Below are 22,193 nucleotides of genomic sequence, written 5' to 3'. Positions count from 1 at the left end.
TGTCTTTTTTGAACCTGAGAAACTATATTCTTAGGGTAAATTCCTAGGAGTAGAATTCCTGGGTCAAATGGTATTTCTATTTTTAGTTTTTTGAGGAACCTCCATATTCATTTTCACAATGGTTGAACTAATTTACATTCCCACCAGCAGTGTAGGAGGGTTCCCCTTTATCCACATACTCACCAACATTTGTTGTTGTTTGTCTTTTGGATGGTGGCCATCCTTAGTGGTGTGAGGTGGTATCTCATTGTGGTTTTAATTTGCATTACTCTGATGTTTAGCGATGTGGAGTATCTTTTCATGTGCCTGTTGGCCATCTGAATTTCTTCTTTGGAGACATGTATGTTCAGCTCTTCTGCCCATTTTTTCATTGTCTTATTTGCTTTTTGTTTGTTGAGGTGCATGAGCTCTTTATATAATTTGGATGTCAACCCCTTATTGGATATGTCATTTATGAGTATATTCTCCCATACTGTAGGATGTCTTTTTGTTCTACTGATGGTATCCTTTGCTGTAGAGAAGCTTTTTAGTTTGACATAGTCCCACTTGTTCATTTTTGCTTTTGTTTCCCTTGCTTGTGGAGATATATTCATAAAGAAGTTGCTCATATTTATGTTCAAGAGATTTTTGCCTATATTTTATTCTAAGAGTTTTATGGTTTCATGACTTAGACTCAGGTCTTTGATCCATTTTGAGTTTAATATTGTGTATGGGATTAGACGATAATCCAGTTTCATTCTCTTATATGTATGTGTCCAGGTTTGCTAACACCAGCTGTTGAAGAGGCTGTCATTTCCCAATTGTATTTCCATGGCTCCTTTAGTATATAGTAATTGACATATTCTTGAGTTTATATTTGGACTCTCTATTCTGTTCCATTGGTCTATGCATCTGTTCTTGTGTCAATACGAAATTGTCTTGATTACCATGGCTTTGTATTAGAGCGTGAAGTCAGGGAGCATAATTCTCCCTACTTTATTCTTCTTTCTCAGGATTGCTTTGGCTATTTGAGGTTTTTTGTGCTTCCATATGAAGTTTAGAATTATTTACTCTAGTTCATTGAAGAATGCTGTTGGTATTTTGATAGGGGTTGCATTGAATCTGTATATTGCTTTAGGCAGGATGGCCATTTTTACAATATTTATTCTTCCTAGTCAAGAGCATGGATTAATTTCCATTTATTAGTGTCCTCTTTAATTTCTCTTGAGTGTTCTGTAGTTTTCAAGGTATAGGTCTTTCCTTTCTTTGGTTAGGTTTATTCCTAGGTATTTTATTCTTTTTGATGCAATTGTGAATGGAATTGTTTTCCTTATTTACTGCTGGTTCATTGTTAGTGTACAGGAATGCAAGAGATTTCTCTGTATTAATTTTGTATCACACAACTTTGCTGACTTCAGATATAAGATCTAGTAGTTTTGGAGTGGATTCTTTAGGGTTTTTTTATGTACAATATTATGTCATCTGCAAACAGGCACAGTTTGACTTCTTCCTTGCTTATCTGGATGCCTTTTATTTCTTTGTGTTGCCTGATTGCCGTGGCTAGAACCTTCAGAACTATGTTTTGTAAAAGTGGGGAGAGTGGGCATACTTGTCTTGTTCCTGATCTTAAAGGAATAACTTTCAGCTTCTCGCTGTTCAGTGTAATGTTGACTGTGGTTCTGTCATATGTGGTCTTTATTATGTTGAGGTACTTTCCCTCTATACCCATTTATTTGAGAGCTTTTATCATGAATGGATGTTTAGTATTGTCAAATGCTTTTTCAGTATCTATGGAGATGATCATGTAGTTTTTGTCCTTCTATTTGTTGATGTGGTGGATAATGTTGATGGATTTTCAAATGTTGTACCATCCTTGCATCCCTGGGATGAATCCCACTTGATCATGATATATGATCTTTTTGATGTATTTTTGAATTTTTTTGCTAATATTTTGTTGAATATTTTTGCATGTATGTTCATCAGGGATATTGGTCTGTAATTTTCTTTTTTTGTTGTGTGTTTGCCTGGTTTTGGTATTAGAGTGATGTTAGCCTCGTATAATGAGTTTGGGAGTATTCCCTCCTCTTGTACTTTTAGGAAAACTCTAAGCAGGATGGGTATTAGGTCCTCACTAAATGTTTGATAAAATTCAGCAATGAAACTGTCTGGACCAGGGGTTTTGTTCTTAGGTAGTTTTTTGATTATCAATACAATTTATTTGCTGGTAAGTGGTCTATTCAGATTTTCTGTTTCTTTCTGGGTCAGCCTTGGAAGGTTGTATTTTTCTAAAATTTTGTCCATTTCTTCTAGGTTATCCGTTTTGTTACCATACAAATTTTTCATAGTATTCTTTCATAATTCTTTGTATTTCTGTGGTGTCTGTAGTGATTTTTTCTTTCTCATTTCTGATTCTGTTTATGTGTGTATACTCTTTTTTTCTTGATAAGTTTGCTTAGGGTTTTATCTATTTTGTTTATTTTCTCAAAGAACCAGTTTCTGCTTTCATTATTTCTTTGTATCATTTTATTCTTCTCAATTTTATTCATTTCTGCTTTAATCTTTATTATGTCCCTCTTTCTTCTGACTTTAGGCCTCATTTGTTCTTCCTTTTCTAGTTTCTTTAATTGTGAGTTAAGACAGTTCATTTGGGATTGTTCTTCTTGTTTGAGGCAGGCCTATATCGCAATAGATTTCCCTCTTAGCATGGCCTTCACTGTGTCCCATGTATTTTGTGCTGCTGAATCATTGTTGTCATTTGTCTCCATGTATTGCTTGATCTCTGTTTTTATTTGGTCACTGATCCATTGATTACTGAGGAACATGTTATTAACTCTCTATGTATTTGTGGGCTTTTTCATTTTCTTTGGGTATTTTATTTCTAGCTCCATACCTTTGTGATCTGAGAAACTTGTTGGTACAATTTCAGTCTTTTTGAATTTACTGAGGTTCTTTTTGTGGCCTAGTATATGATCTGTTATTGAAAATGTTCAATGTGCACTTGAGAAGAATGTGTAATCTGTTGCATTTGGATGGAGTGTTCTGTAGATGTCTGTTAGGTCCATCTGTTTTAATATGTTATTCAGTGCCTCTGTGTCCTTACTTATTTTTTGTTAGCTTGATCTGTCCTTTGGAGTGAGTGGTATGTTGAAGTCTCCTAAAATGAATGCATTGCATTCTGTTTCTCCCTTTAATTCTGTTAGTATTTGTTTCACATATGTAGGTGCTCCTGTGTTGGGTGCGTAGATATTTATAACAGTTACATCCTCTTGATGGACTGACCCCTTTATCATTATGTAATGTTCTTCCTTGTGTCTTGTGACTTGGTTTGTTTTTAAGTCTATTTTGTCTCACACAAGCACTGTAACTCCGGCTTTTTTCCCCCTCTTATTTGCATGAAATATCTTTTTCCATCCCTTCACTGTCAGTCTGTGTATGTCTTTGGGTTTCAAGTGAGTCTCTTGTAGGCAGCATATAGACAGATCTTGTTTTTGTATCCTTTCAGTGACTCTATATCTTTTGATTGGTGCATTCATACCATTTACATTTAGGGTGATTATCAAAAGGTGTGTACTTATTGCCATTGCAGGCTTTAGATTCCTGGTTACCAAAGGTTCAAGGGTAATTCCCTTACCTTCTAATAGTCTAATTTAACTCACTTTGCATGCTATTACAAATGCAACCTAAAGGTTCTCTCTTTTTTTTTCCTCCTTTTTCTTCCTCTTCCATTCTTTGTATGTTATGAGTCATATTTTGTACTCTTTGTCTATCCCTTGGGTGACATCTGTTTGGCCTTAGGAACACTTCCTTCTGTAGGATCCCTCCAAAATGCACTGTAGCCATGGTTTGTGGGATGTAAATTCTCTCAACTTTATCTTATCTGAAAATTGTTTAATCCCTCCTTTAAATTTAACTTTGCCGGGTATAGTATTGTTGGTTCAAGGCCCTTCTGCCTCACTGAATTAAATATATCTTGCCATTCCCTTCTGGCCTGTAAGGTTTCTGTTGAGAAATATGATGATAGCCTGTTGGGTTTTCCTTTATATGTGATCTTTTTTCTCTCTCTAGCTGCTTTTAAAAGTCTGTCTTTACCCTTGATCTTTGCCATTTTAATTATTATATGTCTTGATGTTGTCTTCTTTGGGTCCCTTGTGTTGGGAGATCTGTGTACCTCCATGGCCTGAGAGACTATCTCCTTCCCCAGTTTGGGGAAGTTTTCAGCAATTACCTCCTCAATGATACTTTCTATCCCTTTTTCTCTGTCTTCTTCTTCGGGTACCCTATAATACGAATATTGTTCCATTTGGATTCATCACACAATTCTCTCAATATTCTTTCATTCTTAGAGATTCTTTTTTCTCTTTGTGCCTCAGTTTCTTTGTATTCGTCTTCTCTAATTTCTATTCCATTTACCATTTCTTCTACTACTTCTAATCTGCTTTTAATTTATTTTTTATTTTGCTATCATTAATCTACAATTACAGAAAGAACATTATGTTTACTAGGTTCTCCCCTTCACCAAGTCCCCTCCACATACCCCTTCACAGTCACTGTCCATCTGCATAGTAAGATGCTGTAAAAGCACTACTTGTCTTCTCTGTGTTGCACAGCCCTCCCCGTGCCCCCCATGCACTATACATGCTAATTGTAGTGCCCTCTTTCTTTTTCCCCACCCTTATCCCTCCCTTCCCACCCATCGTCCCCAGTCCCTTTCCCTTTGGTAACTATTAGTCCATTCTTGGGTTCTGTGATTCTGCTGCTGTTTTGTTCCTTCAGTTTCTTTGTTCTTATATTCCACATATGAGTGATATCATTTGGTACTGGTCTTTCTCCGCCTGGCTTATTTCACTGAGCATACTACCCTCTAGCTCCATCCATGTCTAATCTGCTTTTAAATTCCTCCATTGTATGTTTCATTTCAGACATGAAATTTCTTAATGATTGAATCTCCAACTTAAATTCGTTCCTGTGTTCTTGAATATTTTTCTGTACCTCCATAAGCATGTTTATGATTTTTATTTTGAACTCTCAGGCAGATTGGTGAGTTCAGTTTCATTTGACCCTTTTTCTGGGGTTTGTGAGATTTTGGTCTAAACCATGTTCTTTTGACATTTCATATCTCTGTGTGGTGCCCACTAGTGCCCAGAAGCTCCAGTCCCTGGAGCTGCTCAGCCCCTAAAGTGAGGTTGGGGGTCATAGGGGAGTGGAGCTGGTGCCTGGGTTGAGGAAAGATGTGTTTCCTGATTCCCGTCTGTGGTGTCTGTCTCCAGTGTCAGAGCCAGTGGGCCGAGCACACAGGTGTCAGCCTCTGTGCCTTGCGTCTCTAGCTGTTGTAGGTGGGGCCTCCCTTTGGCTGGCCTGATGCCAGCACAATGACTGCAGTTTTGTGAACTGGTGTTTGCAGGCTAGGAGGAAGGCACAGCAGGCTGCTTGTCACAGTGGGGGGCCTCAGAGCTGATTAGGCAGCCAGGGGGATGGGGCACCTGAAGCTCCTCAACGTTCCCAGCAGCTGGGCAGAGCATGCCCAGACAATCTTGTCAAGCTCTCCCCTCCACCGCGCAGCAAGCTCCGTGCAAATCCTGCTCCTTCAGCAGCCCTCTTGCTGCTAAGAAGCCTCTCAGACCACCTGCCTTTCCCTTCTTCCAGAGTGAAGGAGGGTGTGGATCCCCTCCTCCACAAATGGCCAGAATCTGTCTCTCAAGCACTCCACCTGTCTGAGCTCCCTAACATCCAGAGCACCACACAGTGTAGGTTTCTGCTCCCAAAGCAGACCTGCAGGGCTGGGTGTTCAGCAGTCCCAGCCTTCCACCCCCTCCCCCACTCCATTTCTCTACCTCCTGCCAGTGAGCTGGGGTGGGGGAAGGGCTTGTGTCCCTCCTGATTAAGGCTTTCGTATGTTACCCTGTTCATGAGGTCTGTGTGCAGTCTGGTTCAGCCTTTTTCTTGTTGTTTTAGGGTTAGTTTTATCAATTAACTGCATTTTCATACTACCTGTGGTTTTGGGAGGAGTTCTCCTTCTCACCTCTCATGCTGCCATGTTGAATTCCCCTTCCTTAGGGTTTTTTATGTGCAATATCATGTCATCTGTAAACAGGGACAGTTTGACTTCTTCTTTGCCAATCTGGATGCCTTTTATTTCTTTGTGTTGTCTGATTTCCATGGCTAGGACCTGCAGAACTATGTTGAATAAGAGTGAAGACAGTGGGCATCTTGTCTTGTTCCCGATCTTATAGGAAAAGCTTTCAGCTTCTCGCTGTTAAGTATGATGTTGGCTGTGGGTTTGTCATATACAGCCTTTATTATGTTGAGGTACTTGCCCTCTGTACACATTTTGTTGACATTTTTTATCATGAATGGATGTTGAATTTTGTCGAACACTTTTTCAGTATCTATGGAAATGATCGTGGTTTTTGTCATTCTTTTTGTTAATGTGGTGGATGATGTTGATGGATTTTTGAATGTTGTACCATGCTTGCATCCCTGAAATGAATCCCACTTGATCATGATATATGATCTTTTTGATGTATTTTTGAAATTGGTTTGCTAATATTTTGTTGAGTATTTTTGCATGTATGTTCTTCAGGGGTATTGGTGTGTGATTTTCCTTTTTTGTTGTGTGTTTGCCTGGTTTTGGTATTAGAGTGATGTTGGCCTTGTAGAATGAGTTTGGGAGTATTCCCTCCTCTTGTACTTTTTGGAAAACTAAGCAGGATGGGTATTAGGTCTTCACTAAATGTTTGATAATATTCAACAGTGAAACCATCTGGTACAGGGGTTTTCTTCCTAGCTAGTTTTTTTATTACCAATTCAATTTTCTTGCTGGTAATTGGTCTATTCAGATTTTCTGTTTCTTCCTGGGTCAGCTGTGGAAGGTTGTATTTTTCTAGATAGTTGTCTATTCTAGGTCATCCAATTTGTTAGTATATACTTTTTCATAGTATTCTCTCATAATTCTTTCTATTTCTGTGGTGTCTGTAGTGATTTTTCCTTTCTCATTTCTGATTCTGTTTATGTGTGTAGACTCTCTGTTTTTCTATATAAGTCTGGCTAGGATTTTATCTATTTTATTTATTTCTCGAAGGACCAGCTCCTGTTTTCATTGATTCTTTCTGTAGTTTTATTCTTCTCAATTTTATTTATTTATGCTCTAATCTTTATTATATCCCTCCTATTGACTTTGGGCCTCATTTGTTCTTCCTTTTCTAGTTTTGTTAATTGTGAGTTTAAACTGTTCAGTTGGGATTCTTCTTCTTTCCTGAGGTAGGCCTGTATTGCAATATTCTTTCCTCTTAGCATGGCCTTTGCTGCATCTCACATATTTTGTGGTGTTGAATTATTGTTGTTATTTGTCTCCATATATTGCTCGGTCTCTGTTTTTATTTGGTCGTTGATCCACTGATTATTTAGGAGAATGTTATTAAGCCTCCATGTGTTTGTGGGCCTTTTCATATTCTTCATGTAATTTATTTATAGTTTCATACCTTTGTGATCTGAGAAACTGGTTGGTACAATTTTAATCTTTTTTATTTTTGTTAGTTTTTTTTGGGTCCTAATATATGATCTGTTCTTGAAAATGTTCCAAGTGCCCTTGAGAAGAATGGGTGGGGTATTCTGTAGATGTCCATTAGGTCCATCTATTCCAATTCATTGTTCAGTGCCTCTGTCTCTTTGCTTATTTGTTGTCTGTTATATCTGTCCTATGGAGGGAGTGGAGTATTTAAATCTCCTAAAATGAATGCATTGCATTCTATTTCCCCCTTTTATTCAATTCCGTTAGTCTTTGTTTCACGTATGTATGTGCTCCTTTGTTGGGTGCATAGATACTTATAATAGTTATATCCTCTTGTTGTACTGACCCCTTTACCATTATGTAAGGTCCTTTTTTGTCTTGTGACTTTCATTATTTTGAAGTGTATATTGTCTGATACAAGTCCTGCAGCAACTGCATTTTGCTCCCTATTAGTTGCATGAGATATCTTTTTTCATCCCTTTACTTTCAGTCTGTGTATGTCTTTGGGTTTGAAGTGAGTCTCTTGTAGGCAGCATATTTATGGGTCTTGTTTTTATCCATTCAGTGACTCTATGTCTTTTGATTGGTGCATTCAGGCCATTTACATTTACAGTGATTATCCATAGCTATGTACTTATTGCCATTGCAGGCTTTAGATTCGTGGTTACTAAAGGTTCAAGGGTAATTCCCTTGCTATCTTACAGTCTAATTTAACTCACTTAGTATGCTTTTACAAAGACAACCTAAAGGTACTTTTTTTCCCTCCTTTTTCTTCCTCTTCCATTCTTTATATATTGCATATCATATTCTGTACACTTTTTCTATCCTTTGATTGACTTTAGGGGTAGTTGATTTGATTTTGCATCTACTTAGTAATTAATTGTTCTACTTTGCTATGGTTTTATTTCCCCTGTTGACTACTATTTAGCCTTAGGAATATTTCCATCTACATTATTCCCTCCAAAATGCACTGTAGAGGTGATTTGTGGGAGTTAAATTCTCTCACATTTTGCTTATCTGAAACTTGTTTAATCCCTCTTTCAAATTTTAATGATTACCGTACCATGTAGAGTATTCTTGGTTCGAGGCCAATATATCATGCCACTCCCTTCTGGCCTGTAAGGTTTCTGTTGAGAAATCTGATGATAGACTGATGGGTTTTCCTTTGTATATGACCTTTTTTCTGTCTCTGGCTGCTTTTTAAATTCTGTCTTTATCCTTGATCTTTGCCATTTTAATTATTATATGTCTTGGTGTTGTCTTCCATGGTTCCCTTGTGTTCGTAGATCTGTGCACCTCCATGGCCTGAGAGACTATCTCCTTCCCCAGATTGGGGAAGTTTTCAGCAATTACCTCCTCAGTGACACTTTTTATCCCTTTTTCTCTCTCTTCTTCTTCTGGTACCCCTATAATGCAAATATTGTTCCATTTGGATTGGTCACACAGTTCTCTCAATATTGTTTCATTCAGGATCCTTTTTGCTCTCTGTGCCTAAGCTTCTTTGTATTCCTCTTCTCTGATTTCTATTCTGTTTACTGTCTCTTCTACTATATCTAATCTGCTTTTAAATCCCTCTATTGTATGTTTCATTTCAGATATGGAATTTCTTAATGATTAAGTCTCCATCTTAAGTTCGTTCTTTCATCCCTGAATATTTTTCTGTACCTCCATGAGCATGTTTATGATTTTTATTTTGAACTCTCTTTCAGGAAGATTGGTGAGTTAAGTTTCATTTTGCCCTTTTTCTGGGGTTTGTGAGATTTTGGTCTGTACTAGGTTCCTTCGACATTTCATATTTCTATGTTGCTTCCTGTAGTGCCCAGAAGCTCTAGTCTCTGTAGCTGCTCAGCCCCTGGAGGGAGCTTGGGGGTCACAGAGGAGTGGCACTGGTTCCTTGTGGGAAGAAAGAGCTCTTTCCTGCTTCCCCGCTTCTGTGCCTGTCTTCAGTGTCCTGTCCAGTGGGTTGAGCCCAGAGGTGTAAGCTTCTGTGCTTTGCATCTCTAGCTGTTGTAGGTGGGCCTCCCTCTGGCTGACCTGATGCCAGGGCAGTGACTACCGGTTTGCCAGAGTACTGGCAGGCCAGGGGAGGGCATGGCAGGCTGTGTATCACAGTGGAGGGCCTTGGAGTTGAGTAGCCAGCCAGAGGAATGGAGTGCCTGAAGCTCTTCAAATTTCCCAGCCTGCTGGGCAGAGTGCTCCCAAACAAGCTTGTCCATCTAGCCTTTCTCCTGCACAGCAAGCTCTGTGCAAACCGCACCCCTCCAGCAGCCCTCTTGCTGCTAGGAAGTCTATCAGACCTCCCGCCTTTCCATTGTCCCAGAGCGGCTGGATGTGGATCCCTGTCCTCCACAAATGACTGGAATCTCAGTCTCTTAAGCACTCTACCTGTCCCAGCTCCCCAACCCCATCAACCTCCAGAGCACCACACAATGTAGGTTTGTGTTCCAAAGTAGATCTCCAGTGCTTGGTTTTCATCAGTCCTAGGCTTCCACCCCCTCTGCACTCCATTTCTCTTCGTCTTTCCTATGAGTTGGGGTGGGGTAAGGGCTTGAGTCCTGCCGGATCAAGGCTTTGGTACATTACCATGTTTCGTGAGGTCTGCTCTGTTCTCCAGCTTTGTGCAGTCTGGTGCAGCCTTCTTTCCTGTTACTGTTTTAGGATTAGTTGTATTAACTATATTTTCGTACTGTATGTGGTTTTGGGAAGAGTTCTCTGTCTCACCTCTCATGCTCCCATCTTGAATCCTCCTCCTTTGCTTTTTATGTTTGGTCTAGTTTAGTCAAACTAAGCAACCTTTGTACCTTTATTTAGTTTTTAAAATAATATGTGAAGATAGGTCCCAAAATAGATGGCAGTCAAAAGTATAGTTGAATGCTTTACAGATAGTTACCAGTGTTTGCAGTTTTTTGTTAGTACAGTTGCCTGTCTGCAAGTGCACATTTACATACATAGTCACAGTGCTTTCCCATCTCATCTTCATAGCATATCCTCAGGTTCTGAGTAAGACCATTTTATAGAGGACCAAATGCAGGCATAGAAAGTTTGTGAATTTATAAGGCCACACACCTTGTAAAAGACAGGCCTGGACTAGTACAGTGTCTTTTTTTTTTTTTTTAACTCCAAGTTCAGCCTATTTTACTTGTACAGTTTCTCAGCTAGCAGGGATGACCTAGACAGCTTATAAACCATAAGCAATTTTGTATTCACATCAGAACTCCAAATATTTAAAGGTTTTAGTTCCTTATACAAGTGGAGGCTTTCTTCCTTAGTATTTTAGTTATTCAGTGCATCTTTGAAAAGTACCATTGCTTTTGTGTAATATGTAGAAATGGTACTACCTTCAATCTAGACACAGATCAATATTATATAAAAATAACAAAAAGATCGAGTTACAAATTGCCCCCATCTACATGTGTCAAATTCTTATACTAATGATGTCAGTGTAAGATTCTTCTTAGATTTAGGGTTACAATAGGCTAGTTGTCCTTTAATCAATTATGTCACTACATTAAGCATTTAATGGATAGCTTAAGGACTGATGTTTATGAAGTACTTAAAAATCACTGCATAAAAGTACCTGAACAGAGCTATCTTCACTATAATCAGTGTGTTAGAGATTTCTCTAGAGAATACACAGATTATTGTGAGATTTTGCTTTGTATCTCAGTCTAACACATTTTACAACCAATCACCTGGGAGCCATAGGATATATTAATTGCATAACATCTGCCATGATACTATGGTTTTTTTAAAAAGTCCATCTGAGTTTTTATAAGTCCTTTATAGACATAGGCAAAAAATGTGAATATTTTTCTGCTATTTAGGTTCTTTGAAGATGACAGTTATACTCTGCTGCTCTCAAACCAGTTCAGTTTCCAGACTTTCAGAATCTACAATTCAATTTTGTTATTTTAAAAAATTGGGCCAATGTTGCTTTCTTCTGTCTAATGGTATATTTTTGTTTAAATATCCTAAAGACATGAAATTGCACTATGGTGATCTCACTGACAGCACCTGCCTTGTGAAGATCATTAATGAAGTAAAACCTACAGAGATCTACAACCTTGGAGCCCAGAGCCACGTCAAAGTAAGCCATTCTCATTACCATGATTTCTATGGCTGTGTTCTTGGGCTGTCTGTGTATTTTACTTTTGTCTGTTGCTTCTAAACATAATACCACCACTTGACCTAGTCTTTAAGTGTAATCATTGGTACTGGTTTAGGTATCAGTGAATCCTAATAGAACTACTAATATCTTCTTGACAAGTGTTCTCTGTTATTAACAATATAATACAGTCTTACTGCATAAAGTAAAATAGCAGTATTTATTTATTTTGGTTTGATCTTATAGTCATGAGCCCCAATTGGATATATTTTCTGCCATTTCAAATCATATTGTGAATGAAGTATTTGTTAAAATGTTGGAAAGTGTAACTCAATGCAACTTATATTTTAATATTAACTTTTGGTAGTGATTATATTACTGGCTGAGCAAATAATATTTTTTGAGTCCCAATAATATGTTAAAATTAACTGATTTAACTTTATATTGACCTGAATCAACTTTATATTTACTGCTTTATTAGAAGTAATAAAATTCATTGGAAGAAGAACTCTTTTTAGCTTCTTGTCTCCTCAGTATGATAGAGCCAATGTTGATTTCTTTCCCTTTATTTAAATTCTCTAGTAGTCTATTTACCTGTTTTTAACTTTTGTTTCTGGAATAAATTGCAGTAAACCTGAGAGGCCTATTTTCAGGGTTCTAGCAATATGCTTAATGCAGTTTTGGGTTGCTGTATATCTAGTGCTCACCTGAGTGAATGAAATCTGAAGCCAGGGATGAAATGAATCCTATTTAGATACTTATTCAATCAGGAGAGTTAATGGAGCTTAGAAATAAAAGCACATAACTCTAGGTTAAAACAATCCTTGCCAAAAGTCCAGAAAGATCTATTAGCATTTTTTGCTGTTTAATGAATGAATTCAGCAGTCCTATTTCAGAAAGTATTTAAGGTTTTGCTATTTCTCCATATCTGCAACTTTGGGCAGAATGGAAGCTATATGCCGATTTTATGTGTCTGCTATTTTAAGGGAGAAATTGTAAAGTAGTTAAAATGAAACTAGTTATAAAATATAGTGAGAGAAACATAGTGGTAAGCCCAGTCTTGTAATTAATATCAAATTTAGAAATTGAGTGTAAATCTATATAATACATTTTCCTCTAAAATGTTAACCTTGAGAAATGGCTACATATTAATAAATAAAGATACTTTATATCTGTCTGTGCTGCTTAGGAGAAAATATTTTCCCTTTCTTGATCTCTGGTGATTCTGTTCTGATCCAAGTTTAAGCTTCAGGCTATGAAACATACTAGGGTCTTTGGTTAGAGCAGAGCTGTTTTGTTTTTTTTTCTAAATGATTCTAAATGTATTTTCTCATTTTGAAGTGATATCTTATACATACTATGCCTTGAGAGATTATCACCTCTCTCCCCTACAGAGAAACAGTGATTATCTTTATCATTCCAGGAACTTATCTCTAACTGAAGCAATCAGTCCATCTTCCATATTATAATTTATCTTGCTGCTTCTTGGCCTTCCTGACCAACTTTGAGCATGTCTTGCAGACAAAATAGCATATTTTGGACTGAATGCTCTGTTACTCAATTTCCTTTAGACCAAGAACTTTCTTTCATGATTGTAAGATAGCTTATCACCTCTTGGAGCTATGAAATGGCATGGTTGGAAAGATACAGGAACTTTTTATAGACTTATTTGTAGAAGGCCTTCCCTCTGTCATTTTAGTGTCAAATAAGTTGGTCTTTCCCATTGTCCCTACAAAAAGTTTTTTTGTTCAAAAAGTCTGTTATACTTTCCTTACTTGAAGTGAATCTGTTAGTGTCTGGTTATCATTCTAAAGTGGTCATACTATGCATATAGAAAAGAGGCTGATTGATTCCTTCTAAGTTGCTATGTATATGGTGTATCTGTATTATGTTTCACCACCTTCTCTTAAAATCCAGTAAGTTGGCAGAACAGTGCTTAATTGCACATGAATTTTGGTTTGTACAAATTTTTCGGCTTTGCCTTCAGCAAATATTTGCATCCATGTAGAATGAAGTGTAAAACTCACTTTTGTAATAGAGGGTCTCAACTTTTGTAGGGGTAATTTGGCAAGTGTCAGAGGCTAGCTCCAGTATCTTTGAGTCTCTAGAGAAGGGACAGAGAGGACTTCATTCTGAGGTAATCGTACACAGTGTCAAGGGGGAGGTTTGTGGGGAAATTTACAGGCAGAGTTGGTGGGAACTGGTAGTTGAAATGGAGGTAATAATGTAAGACCAAGAGTGAGAGGTGAAGAAACTTGAGACATGTTTGCAATGTGATAAGCATTGTAGATTAGCTGAGCAAAAAGTTTGTTGAGGATAAATACGAGGTGAGGCTAGGTAGGAAGGTGGGCTGTGTTTGGGCAGCCTCTGCATATTTTTGAGCAAGGGAAAAATAGATTCACAGATGTGTCTTACAGAGGTAGGACTTCAGAACAGGTAAGAAGCAGTTGGATAAAGATGGTGGCATTATAAGTGGGAATGAGGAGGATGAAACAGGCAGCTTGGTGGGGCTGACCCCTTTGCCCACAAGAACTGGAGCCCGGGGAGAGGGGAAGCGACGTGTGCCCCAGGGGCCTAGAGAGCCCATGGTATTTATAGTAAAAGCGGGACTCAGGGGAGTGCTGCTGGGGTTGGGGTGGGGGAAAAGGGAGGTTCCCCTTGGATATATTCCCCTGTCGGTACTTGAAGGACATTCAGTTGAAGCAGCTTATGAAGTAGTTTAAAATATGTTGTGAGGTTTGAGAGACGTTTGGGGTACAGAGATGTCAGTTCAGTTCTGGAAATTCTTGAGATGTCAAAGCAGTAGGTGGGAGAAGAGAAGTTAGCAGACTGAAGAAGACGGACCCTGGGGCCGTGTGTGTCTTCAGAGTGTGGGAGAAGGAAGGGTAGTCACTCGGAGAGGGAAGTAGCATATGGAGAAGCAAGAGGGCAGAATCATCGCAGAAGTAAAAAAATTAGGCCATTTCAGGGAGGAGGGGGTGTCAGCAGTGCTAGACACTTCTAAAAAACATTTCAGTGATATGATAGAAGAGTTAACCAGAGCGCAGAGGGTTTAGAAGTTGAGGTGTTATAAGGGAAGTGTAAATTGAATGGATGCTTTTCCAAAAGTTTCTTGTATAAGAAAGAGATTAGGATGGAGAAGGCTCTCCTCAGCTGCAGCTGCAGGCTTCCGGGCCCTTCTCCAGAATTTCTGATTCACTATCTCTGCAGTGGGGTCTGAGAACTTCCATTTGTCCAATGTGCTCAGTTGACGCTGATCCTGGGTGGGGACTTCACTGTGAGAACCACCCCCCTAATGTTCCAGGTTTCTTGGTTTATCCATATGTAGTATGTGCCTTAAATGCATTCTTCTTAGGCCTTCTCCCTTTAATATGTCATCTTTTGAACTTGATATAAAATAGTCCTGTCCTTGCCGGTTACTGACTATGTGAGCTTTTAAAGCCTAAAACTGTACCTAGAATCAGGAATGATGAAAATGGAGAGTCTAAGGGCAATCTGATAATGTTTATATCAAAATTCTTCACATTCAGAAATCTTTTTCTGAGTAGTGTAGTCTGTGAGAATGAATACTTCTCAGGTACCTTGAGTATTTTAGAGGGATAGTATGAGGACAAGCCATTGTCACATTGTTCTTTGAAAGTGCATATTCTGTGCTGTCATTTCTGCTGTGATCTGATGTCAGATTGATTCCTGGTCATGGTAAGACTGAGTATAGGGCAGAGGCTGGCATGATGGCCACTGGTGATGTGAAATGCCAGGTTTCTGGGCTATATTGCTTTGTTCCCTGGCTCCTCCCAAGGCTCTGTGCATTGGGCTTCAGTTGTCTGCCTGTTCTCCCAGCAGCTTGGTAGGGCATTAAGATGGAAAATACATATTTTGTTCCTTAGAATTAATTTCTCTGTATTAATAAACTTGTCAGATTTATTGTATTCACAGACAATAGTTTTTAAACAAAAGTTCTTATGGCAGAATGCTTGCAGTAAGGTTAATTAAAATACATTTCTTATTATTTTGTTTGGAGCTGTTTTGAGAGAAGGTTCTAATAGTAGCACATTTTGTATTTAATTTTGAGTCCGTGACTTCTAGACCAGGCATTGTTTGTGTTGGCTTCTCTTTGTGCAGAATAAAGCTTCTGTCACTCTCACTTCCAGTTAATTTGATGTGGGCTATGGTATGCTAAAAGTAAGGAAAATAAAATAATAGGAAGTTAGTCTAGTTTCCTGTAGGAAACCAATGAAGATGAAATTGGTTCTTGGAATCAACCCATAAAAGTCTGGGAAATACTGACTGAAGACATTTTTCTGAATCATAAACAGAAAAATTATGACTCATGAAGTGTAGGTCATTGAGAGGCTGATTTGATCTTATGTGGGAGAAAGTGAGAGATGACTGCCATGTACTAGTTATTAAAATTGTTAAACCTAGCATGATGACATCATACAAGTAGGAACAAATTATCCAATATATAGTCCTCCCTATTATGATGGGGAAAATATTTTAAGAGCCTGCTTTATTGTTCTTTTTCTAACTGTGTAAATAATAGTTTTACAATAATTTCTATCTTAAATGTCTTACCTGCTGAACATTCATTACTGCCATGATTTTGGATATTTCTACGATTCCTCACAGCTTCTTTACTAATCTTATGTCATTCTTGAAGTCATAGGGCTAGACAGGGTCTTTCTACAGTAAATCTAGTCTAGTGTTACTCTGTTTTGTCTCATAATGTTATGTTGGAATTGCCTATTTTTTTCAAAGAAATGAAAATTACATTAATCATGGAATGTTAGAGCTAAAAGGAACTTAAAAAATAATTTAATATGATTTTCACTTTTAAGCAAAGTTACTTGCTCAAAGTCTCCCACCTAGTTACTGGTCAATCTAGGACTGGAAGCCAGATTTTGTATTCTGTAATTTATTTTAAAGACCATCCAAGAGAATGATTATTTTTACTAGTAATAATTCTAATGTGAAATAGTTCTTACCTTAAGTACTTTCTCCCCCCACATATCTAAATTTCTTAAGCTTTTTTTCCCCCCTTGTGTCTTTAGTGGAGAAAGAAAAGTCATTTACTTCCCTCTTTTCTCTGTAAGTTATTTGTTTAATCTTGTTTCATAGTAGCTAGGAGGCATAAGTGCCTAGAGGGGAAACTTGGGCCTGGCCGAGAGAGTGCGAGCAGGACTTCCTTGTCCAGTTATGTACAACCAGTTAGCAGTCTGAACATGGACGCCCAAAGGGCCCAAGTCTAAAATTGTCCTCATAGTGGGACTTCCAGCCCCGGAAGCTAGGCAAGAAACAGAAGAGAAACATAGCTTGTGTGGTGGCCAGGTACGAAGTTAGAATCAGAAAGAGTTGAGACAGAAGAGCCAACCCAGGGAATGAAGCTGAGAATAAAAACAGGCATGGGAATTAAACAAGTGGCTCCCAGGAAGGGGACTGAGCAATTTAATTATCCAAGTTAAAGAATTGTCATCTTCAGTAGCTTTTTCCTGGCTGGTCCTGATAATAGAAAAGCTAACTCCCCTATTGATTTCCAGGAAGCCTAAACCTCCTGTGGCTGCTGCAAGGGCGGGGGCTGGTGACTAAGTGCAGTGGGAGAACTGCATTATTGTGGGGAAGGGCAGGTGCCCAGGTTGAACATCTGGGTGGCACCTAATTAACCTTGTCAGAGAATAAAATGGAATTGCAGCAGTGTGGTCCTTTACTGTGTAATCATAGCAAAGTAGAGGGTGGCCTGTTAAAAACGCAGAGCAAGCAGCAGAGAGGACTGTTCTTCTGTGTCCTTGCTCATTCATTTATTTATTTTGGACCTGGGGATCCTAACAGGGAGGGTGAAGAGAGCAGGAAAAGGAAGAGTAGACACGGGGCATAGTTATTGCTGTTAAAAATGGGAAGTGTCAGAACAACCTTAAATGTGGGTGAGGGTCTAGCCACACATCCCACACACTGTGTTACAGTCCATTACACTGAGCTGGGTGAGGACAGCTATCTGTCCTCTCGGGTTGCTTCCCTTTGACCAGGCCCTCTGCCAGAAGGATGCAGCAAAACGTCGTGATGTGGATAGGAATGCAGGTATCCTCTGCTTTTCGAAAGTTGGTGTTAAACCATTTCACTTTTATGAAAGACTGCATTAGTCCCTGTTTGCTAACTGAAAGAAATCTGAAGAGGATTTTCACTTTATGAAAAAAAGTGAAAATAGCATTTGTTGTGTATTTGCAGTGAGCTGTTCCAGAGGCAGCTCACACCCCCAGAGAGGCCAAGCTAAGCTCCTTCCCCAGGAACTGCTCTCAGCATCTCAGTGCCAAACCACCAGAGCTTTGAACAGTGTCTGTGGGCATTTGTGCTTCATATCAATTTTTTTTGGTGCACCCATTAGCAAGATGTGTCCTAAGGTATCAGAAAAGCCTAGGAGAGGTTATTTTTGGGGTCTGGGAATGCTCAGAATTTTTCCCATATAAATTAATGGTAATTGCTTCCCACCCTTACACCATTTCAGTTTACAGAGGTTTCATGGGAACACTCTACTTTTCGATGGTAGAGGAAACCTTTCAGATAGTGGAGTGGGGGTCTCTTTTGAATAGCAGGGGGACCTTCTCAGATAGCAGGGGAAACCTTCAGATGACTTTGTCATGGGGCAGAAGGGAGGAAGGTTCTCATGAGACACTGTAGCATAGCCAAGAATGTTCGAATCGGGTACACGCCAGCATTCCCAAGATACATTCTAAAATTTCGGTTCCAGGCTGCCTCAGACTCTTGGCCTTAGTGTTTTCCCTGGTTTCGGATCCTGACCATGTCACATGCTCATTCTGTAACTTTGGCAGAGTGCTCAGCCTTTCTCAGCCTCAATTTTCTCATCTATAAAATGTAAAATAAACATCTACCTTAGGTTGTGGGTCCTTAACATCTGCTTCTATTTGTGGGCCTTTGTACTTGCTTTTGATGCTCATTCTTAGATGTGCACCTACCTCATTTCCTTAACCACTCCCACCCGTTACTCGAAGATCAGCCTCTCGGGAAGGCCCTTCTGACTGTGCTATCCACAACAGTGATCCCCCTGGGAATGGTGGCATACTCCATCCTGAGGGAGTAGGGCAGCAAACAAATGTAGTAGGAGCAGGGGAGAGAGGACAGGAAATGTAGATCGGCTGCTCTGCTGCCCACCCCCAGTCTAATCCCAGTGTGTACTCTGCTCCTAATTTAGGCAAACATGAAGCAAATTATCCAGAGAAGTGAATGTACTCAGGTGACTCGGTGAGTCGCATCCCATTCATTGGTGCTTCTGCCATGGGGGCCTTTGCCACAGCTGCTGTTTGATATTATGTGTAAGAACGTGTTCCTCTTTCAAATGCCTATGGTTCCTGCCACTGTAAAGTTAATGTGTTCTGACCTATTATAAAGGGGAAAATGTTGTTTTGGATGCTTTATTTTTTATTAAATGGGCTGTAGAATTCTGAGGTGGTAGAGATATTAGCAATGAGCCTGCTCAAACCTTTATTTTATAAAGTGCCCCTTGGATCTTCCATTTGATGAGTGGCAGAGCAACTATCTAGGTTGGAACCCAGATCTAATATGGCTCAGTTTCTTGTCATACTACGAATCTGAGAAGACTGAGGGAGAAGCTGTCACTGAAAAGGAGGGAAAGATAACACAAAACTCTGATTTTGAAGTTTTCCTCTCTTGCCATTCCCTCCACTTATTACAGTGAAATAAAGTTTCAATGCCATAGGTTTGAGTTAATAGCATTGTTTTTTACTTGCTGGAGGGAACTAGTTATAATTAACACCATATGTGAAGTGTTTGCATAGCTGAGAAGATTCCCAAATACAGTAATTTGAGTGTGATGTTAGCATAAATTATACTAAAATAAAATTGGAATACAGAGAAAATACAAATCCATGGTTCTAACTCATCAGAAATAATCCCTATCTTTTTGGTTAGAATAATTCAATTCAATTGAATATAAAATTTTATATAGATGGCCTATACTGTGCTAGTGTTTGAATAAATGTCCCTAAAAGCTGTGGGAGGCTAATAATATTTGCTGTTTACAGAATCAGAAAAATCAATAGCTTGATAACCAGAATGAATAATTTGTTCCTATTGGTATACTAATTTTTTTTTAAAGAAATTGCCAAATCAGTTGCATAACTATACTGTCAATTAACCTATTTTCTAAGATTTAAATACAAATATTTCTGGTTGAATACTACAAATTTTTGTTCACATATTAGTATACACAAATTGTATCTCCATGTTGGGGCTGCAAAGATAACTTATTTTGTTTAGTAATCTATAAATTGATATATGCTTATATATTTTATAAGATTTAATATTCTTATATTTTCATATGTCAGCCTTATATGTGCTCAGAACAACATGGAATTAATTGCTTTAGTTTGTTAGCAATTATTAACACTGAAATTATGAGGTTCATTTTAGGCAGACGGCTTTACTTGGTAAAGAGCAGTGAATACAACTTTGGGAACCTGAACATTAATAAGGTGTTTTCTGCATTTACACTTAATATCATGTGTGCTATAGTGTGTCTGTTTCTGGGAAGATTAGCTCCCTTATAGGTGAAGTGAGTAAAGCTGACAGCAAATATGGATGCTTTTACTGTCTGTAGATAGGCAGGTTGGATGATAGAAACCTCCCCACTCAAAGTTACATTTTTGCTTGTTTTTATTCTCCAGACCTCCATTTCTTTCTGATCAATTCTCTTGTTTGTCAACTGTGTGGGCACAGTCCCTATGGTATTTAATAAATTTGGTAATCACTTTAGTTTGTTACAATGTGAAATTTCAGTACAAAACCTTTTTCAGTTTATAACCTGATGCATGTGCTTACTGAGCATAACCTCCACTAATGCACATGGGTAATCAGTTCGTATAGTTCTCAGGAAGAAGTTTCAAATTTTTAATCTTATATTCATCAGAGTAGAGCGGGACTGTACATTGCTGGTGGGTCCCTGTGTGTCATCTGGCTCAAATTCTTCTTGGAAGCCTGTTACGGATTTGAGCAATTGAATTCAAATCTAAAGCCACTTAAACAGTCCTTTATAGTCCATTAAGAATTTATATGAGAAAGAACACTATGAAAGTTCTCCTCCCCTGTTCAAACAGATTGTTCTGTTTTATTAGATCTAGGTGGTATTGTAATTTTGATACCAGCTAATAATGTTTGGAATTTTGCTTATAATTAGTGGACCACACAAAGGTATGTTTGTTGGGTTTTGCACTTTCAGTCCACTTACAATAGTGGTTTGTTTACTAAATAGAATCCAAAGTGTTATTTTAGCTCTGCATCAGTTAAGCTAAAATCAATGCAAATAGCTAAATGTACATGTTTATCTTAAAACCAATTTCTAGGCATGCTTATAAATAGTAAACAAATAGTGAAGATGCTTTGAGTGAAGCTTTTTGTTTTGTATTTTTCATATTGAATGGAAAACTGTTTTTGGATTCCTTATTAGATTAGAATATGTAATGTGTGTAAATTAAGATAGAGACATAAATAATACCTTGTTAATACCATGATTAGATGTATCTGTCCCTTTCTCCACAAAAATACTTGTATGTAAATTTAAGAGGTTAAACTTAAGTTCTTTCTTTTTTACACTCCTAATATAGCTTAGTATCAAATAGGATTCCTTCTTTATCGTTTTAGTACAAGTGGAGTTTATAAAATTCTCTTTGTTAAACTTGGATCCTTAAAGTTGGTATAGTAAGATAAAATTGAATCTTTTCTATTTCAAAGAAAGTTAATGCATAAAATATTTTTTATTAATTTCTACTGTAAATCATTAATTTGATACTTTACCAGGGCCAGCAGGAAACAAATTATAAGAAAATTGCTTTAATTTATATTTCCATTTTTTGAAAAGTGTCTATCACCAAAATTTACCAGGTTTTATTATGTTACTCTTTTCAGTGATATTCACATGTGTAACATTGTTCAGGCATGTTAAAGAAATCATCCACTATGAATTTAAATTTGCTTTATTTACAAGTAATTATGCATAAAGACTTGGTTTGGCTTGTTAAACTATGGTAAGTTTGTCAGAATAATTCAGACTGAGAATTCCTTAGAAAGTGCTGAATTTTCAATGATGAACTTGTATATGGCTATATTGTTGATGATTAAAATGAAATGTTTGTCAGATGACACACATTGTGTCGGTTGCAGTTATACAGTTAATGTAAATGGAAATTAGTAGAGGGGAGGCAGCCAGTGTGAACCTTTCCTTTTATTTGGTGTATCAGGGTAAAAGATTTTCCTGAGTCTCCTTTCTACTACCCACCTCCCCATACATTTGGTGCCAGTTTTTTTTTTAACAGTAAGAAGTGTTTTAGAAATCAGTAGTATTGACAAAATAAACTTTTAAGGACAGTTCTTTAGGACAATTAACACACATCATTAGTCTTGATTGGAAATATCAATCTTTACCCTCACTGTGTGGATTAATTGTTAAATGGTTTAGTGGAGGAGGTTTTTTAATTTTGTTAGTTTTGCTTAAGGTTCCCATATGGCTCACACTGGGGTGTTTTTCTTATTTATTTTTTTGACACTGGTGTTTGTCAGGAGCCAGCATAGTCAGTACTA

General features: G+C 38.0%; 1 protein-coding gene across 1 annotated transcript in view; it reads left to right on the top strand.

Moving 5' to 3' along the window:
* Positions 1 to 22,193, top strand: part of GMDS (GDP-mannose 4,6-dehydratase) — a 703,979-nt gene that overhangs the window by 176,587 nt on the left and 505,199 nt on the right. The window contains exon 4 of the mRNA XM_037011686.2: positions 11,464 to 11,573. Coding sequence (XP_036867581.1) covers positions 11,464 to 11,573 — 110 coding nt within the window. The remainder of the gene's footprint in view (positions 1 to 11,463; positions 11,574 to 22,193) is intronic.

The sequence above is a fragment of the Manis javanica genome, chromosome 16 (genome assembly GCF_040802235.1).
Source record: "Manis javanica isolate MJ-LG chromosome 16, MJ_LKY, whole genome shotgun sequence".
Lineage (NCBI taxonomy): Eukaryota > Metazoa > Chordata > Mammalia > Pholidota > Manidae > Manis > Manis javanica.
Note: the sequence above shows the minus strand (reverse complement) of the source record. Positions and strands in the feature narration are given on the sequence as shown.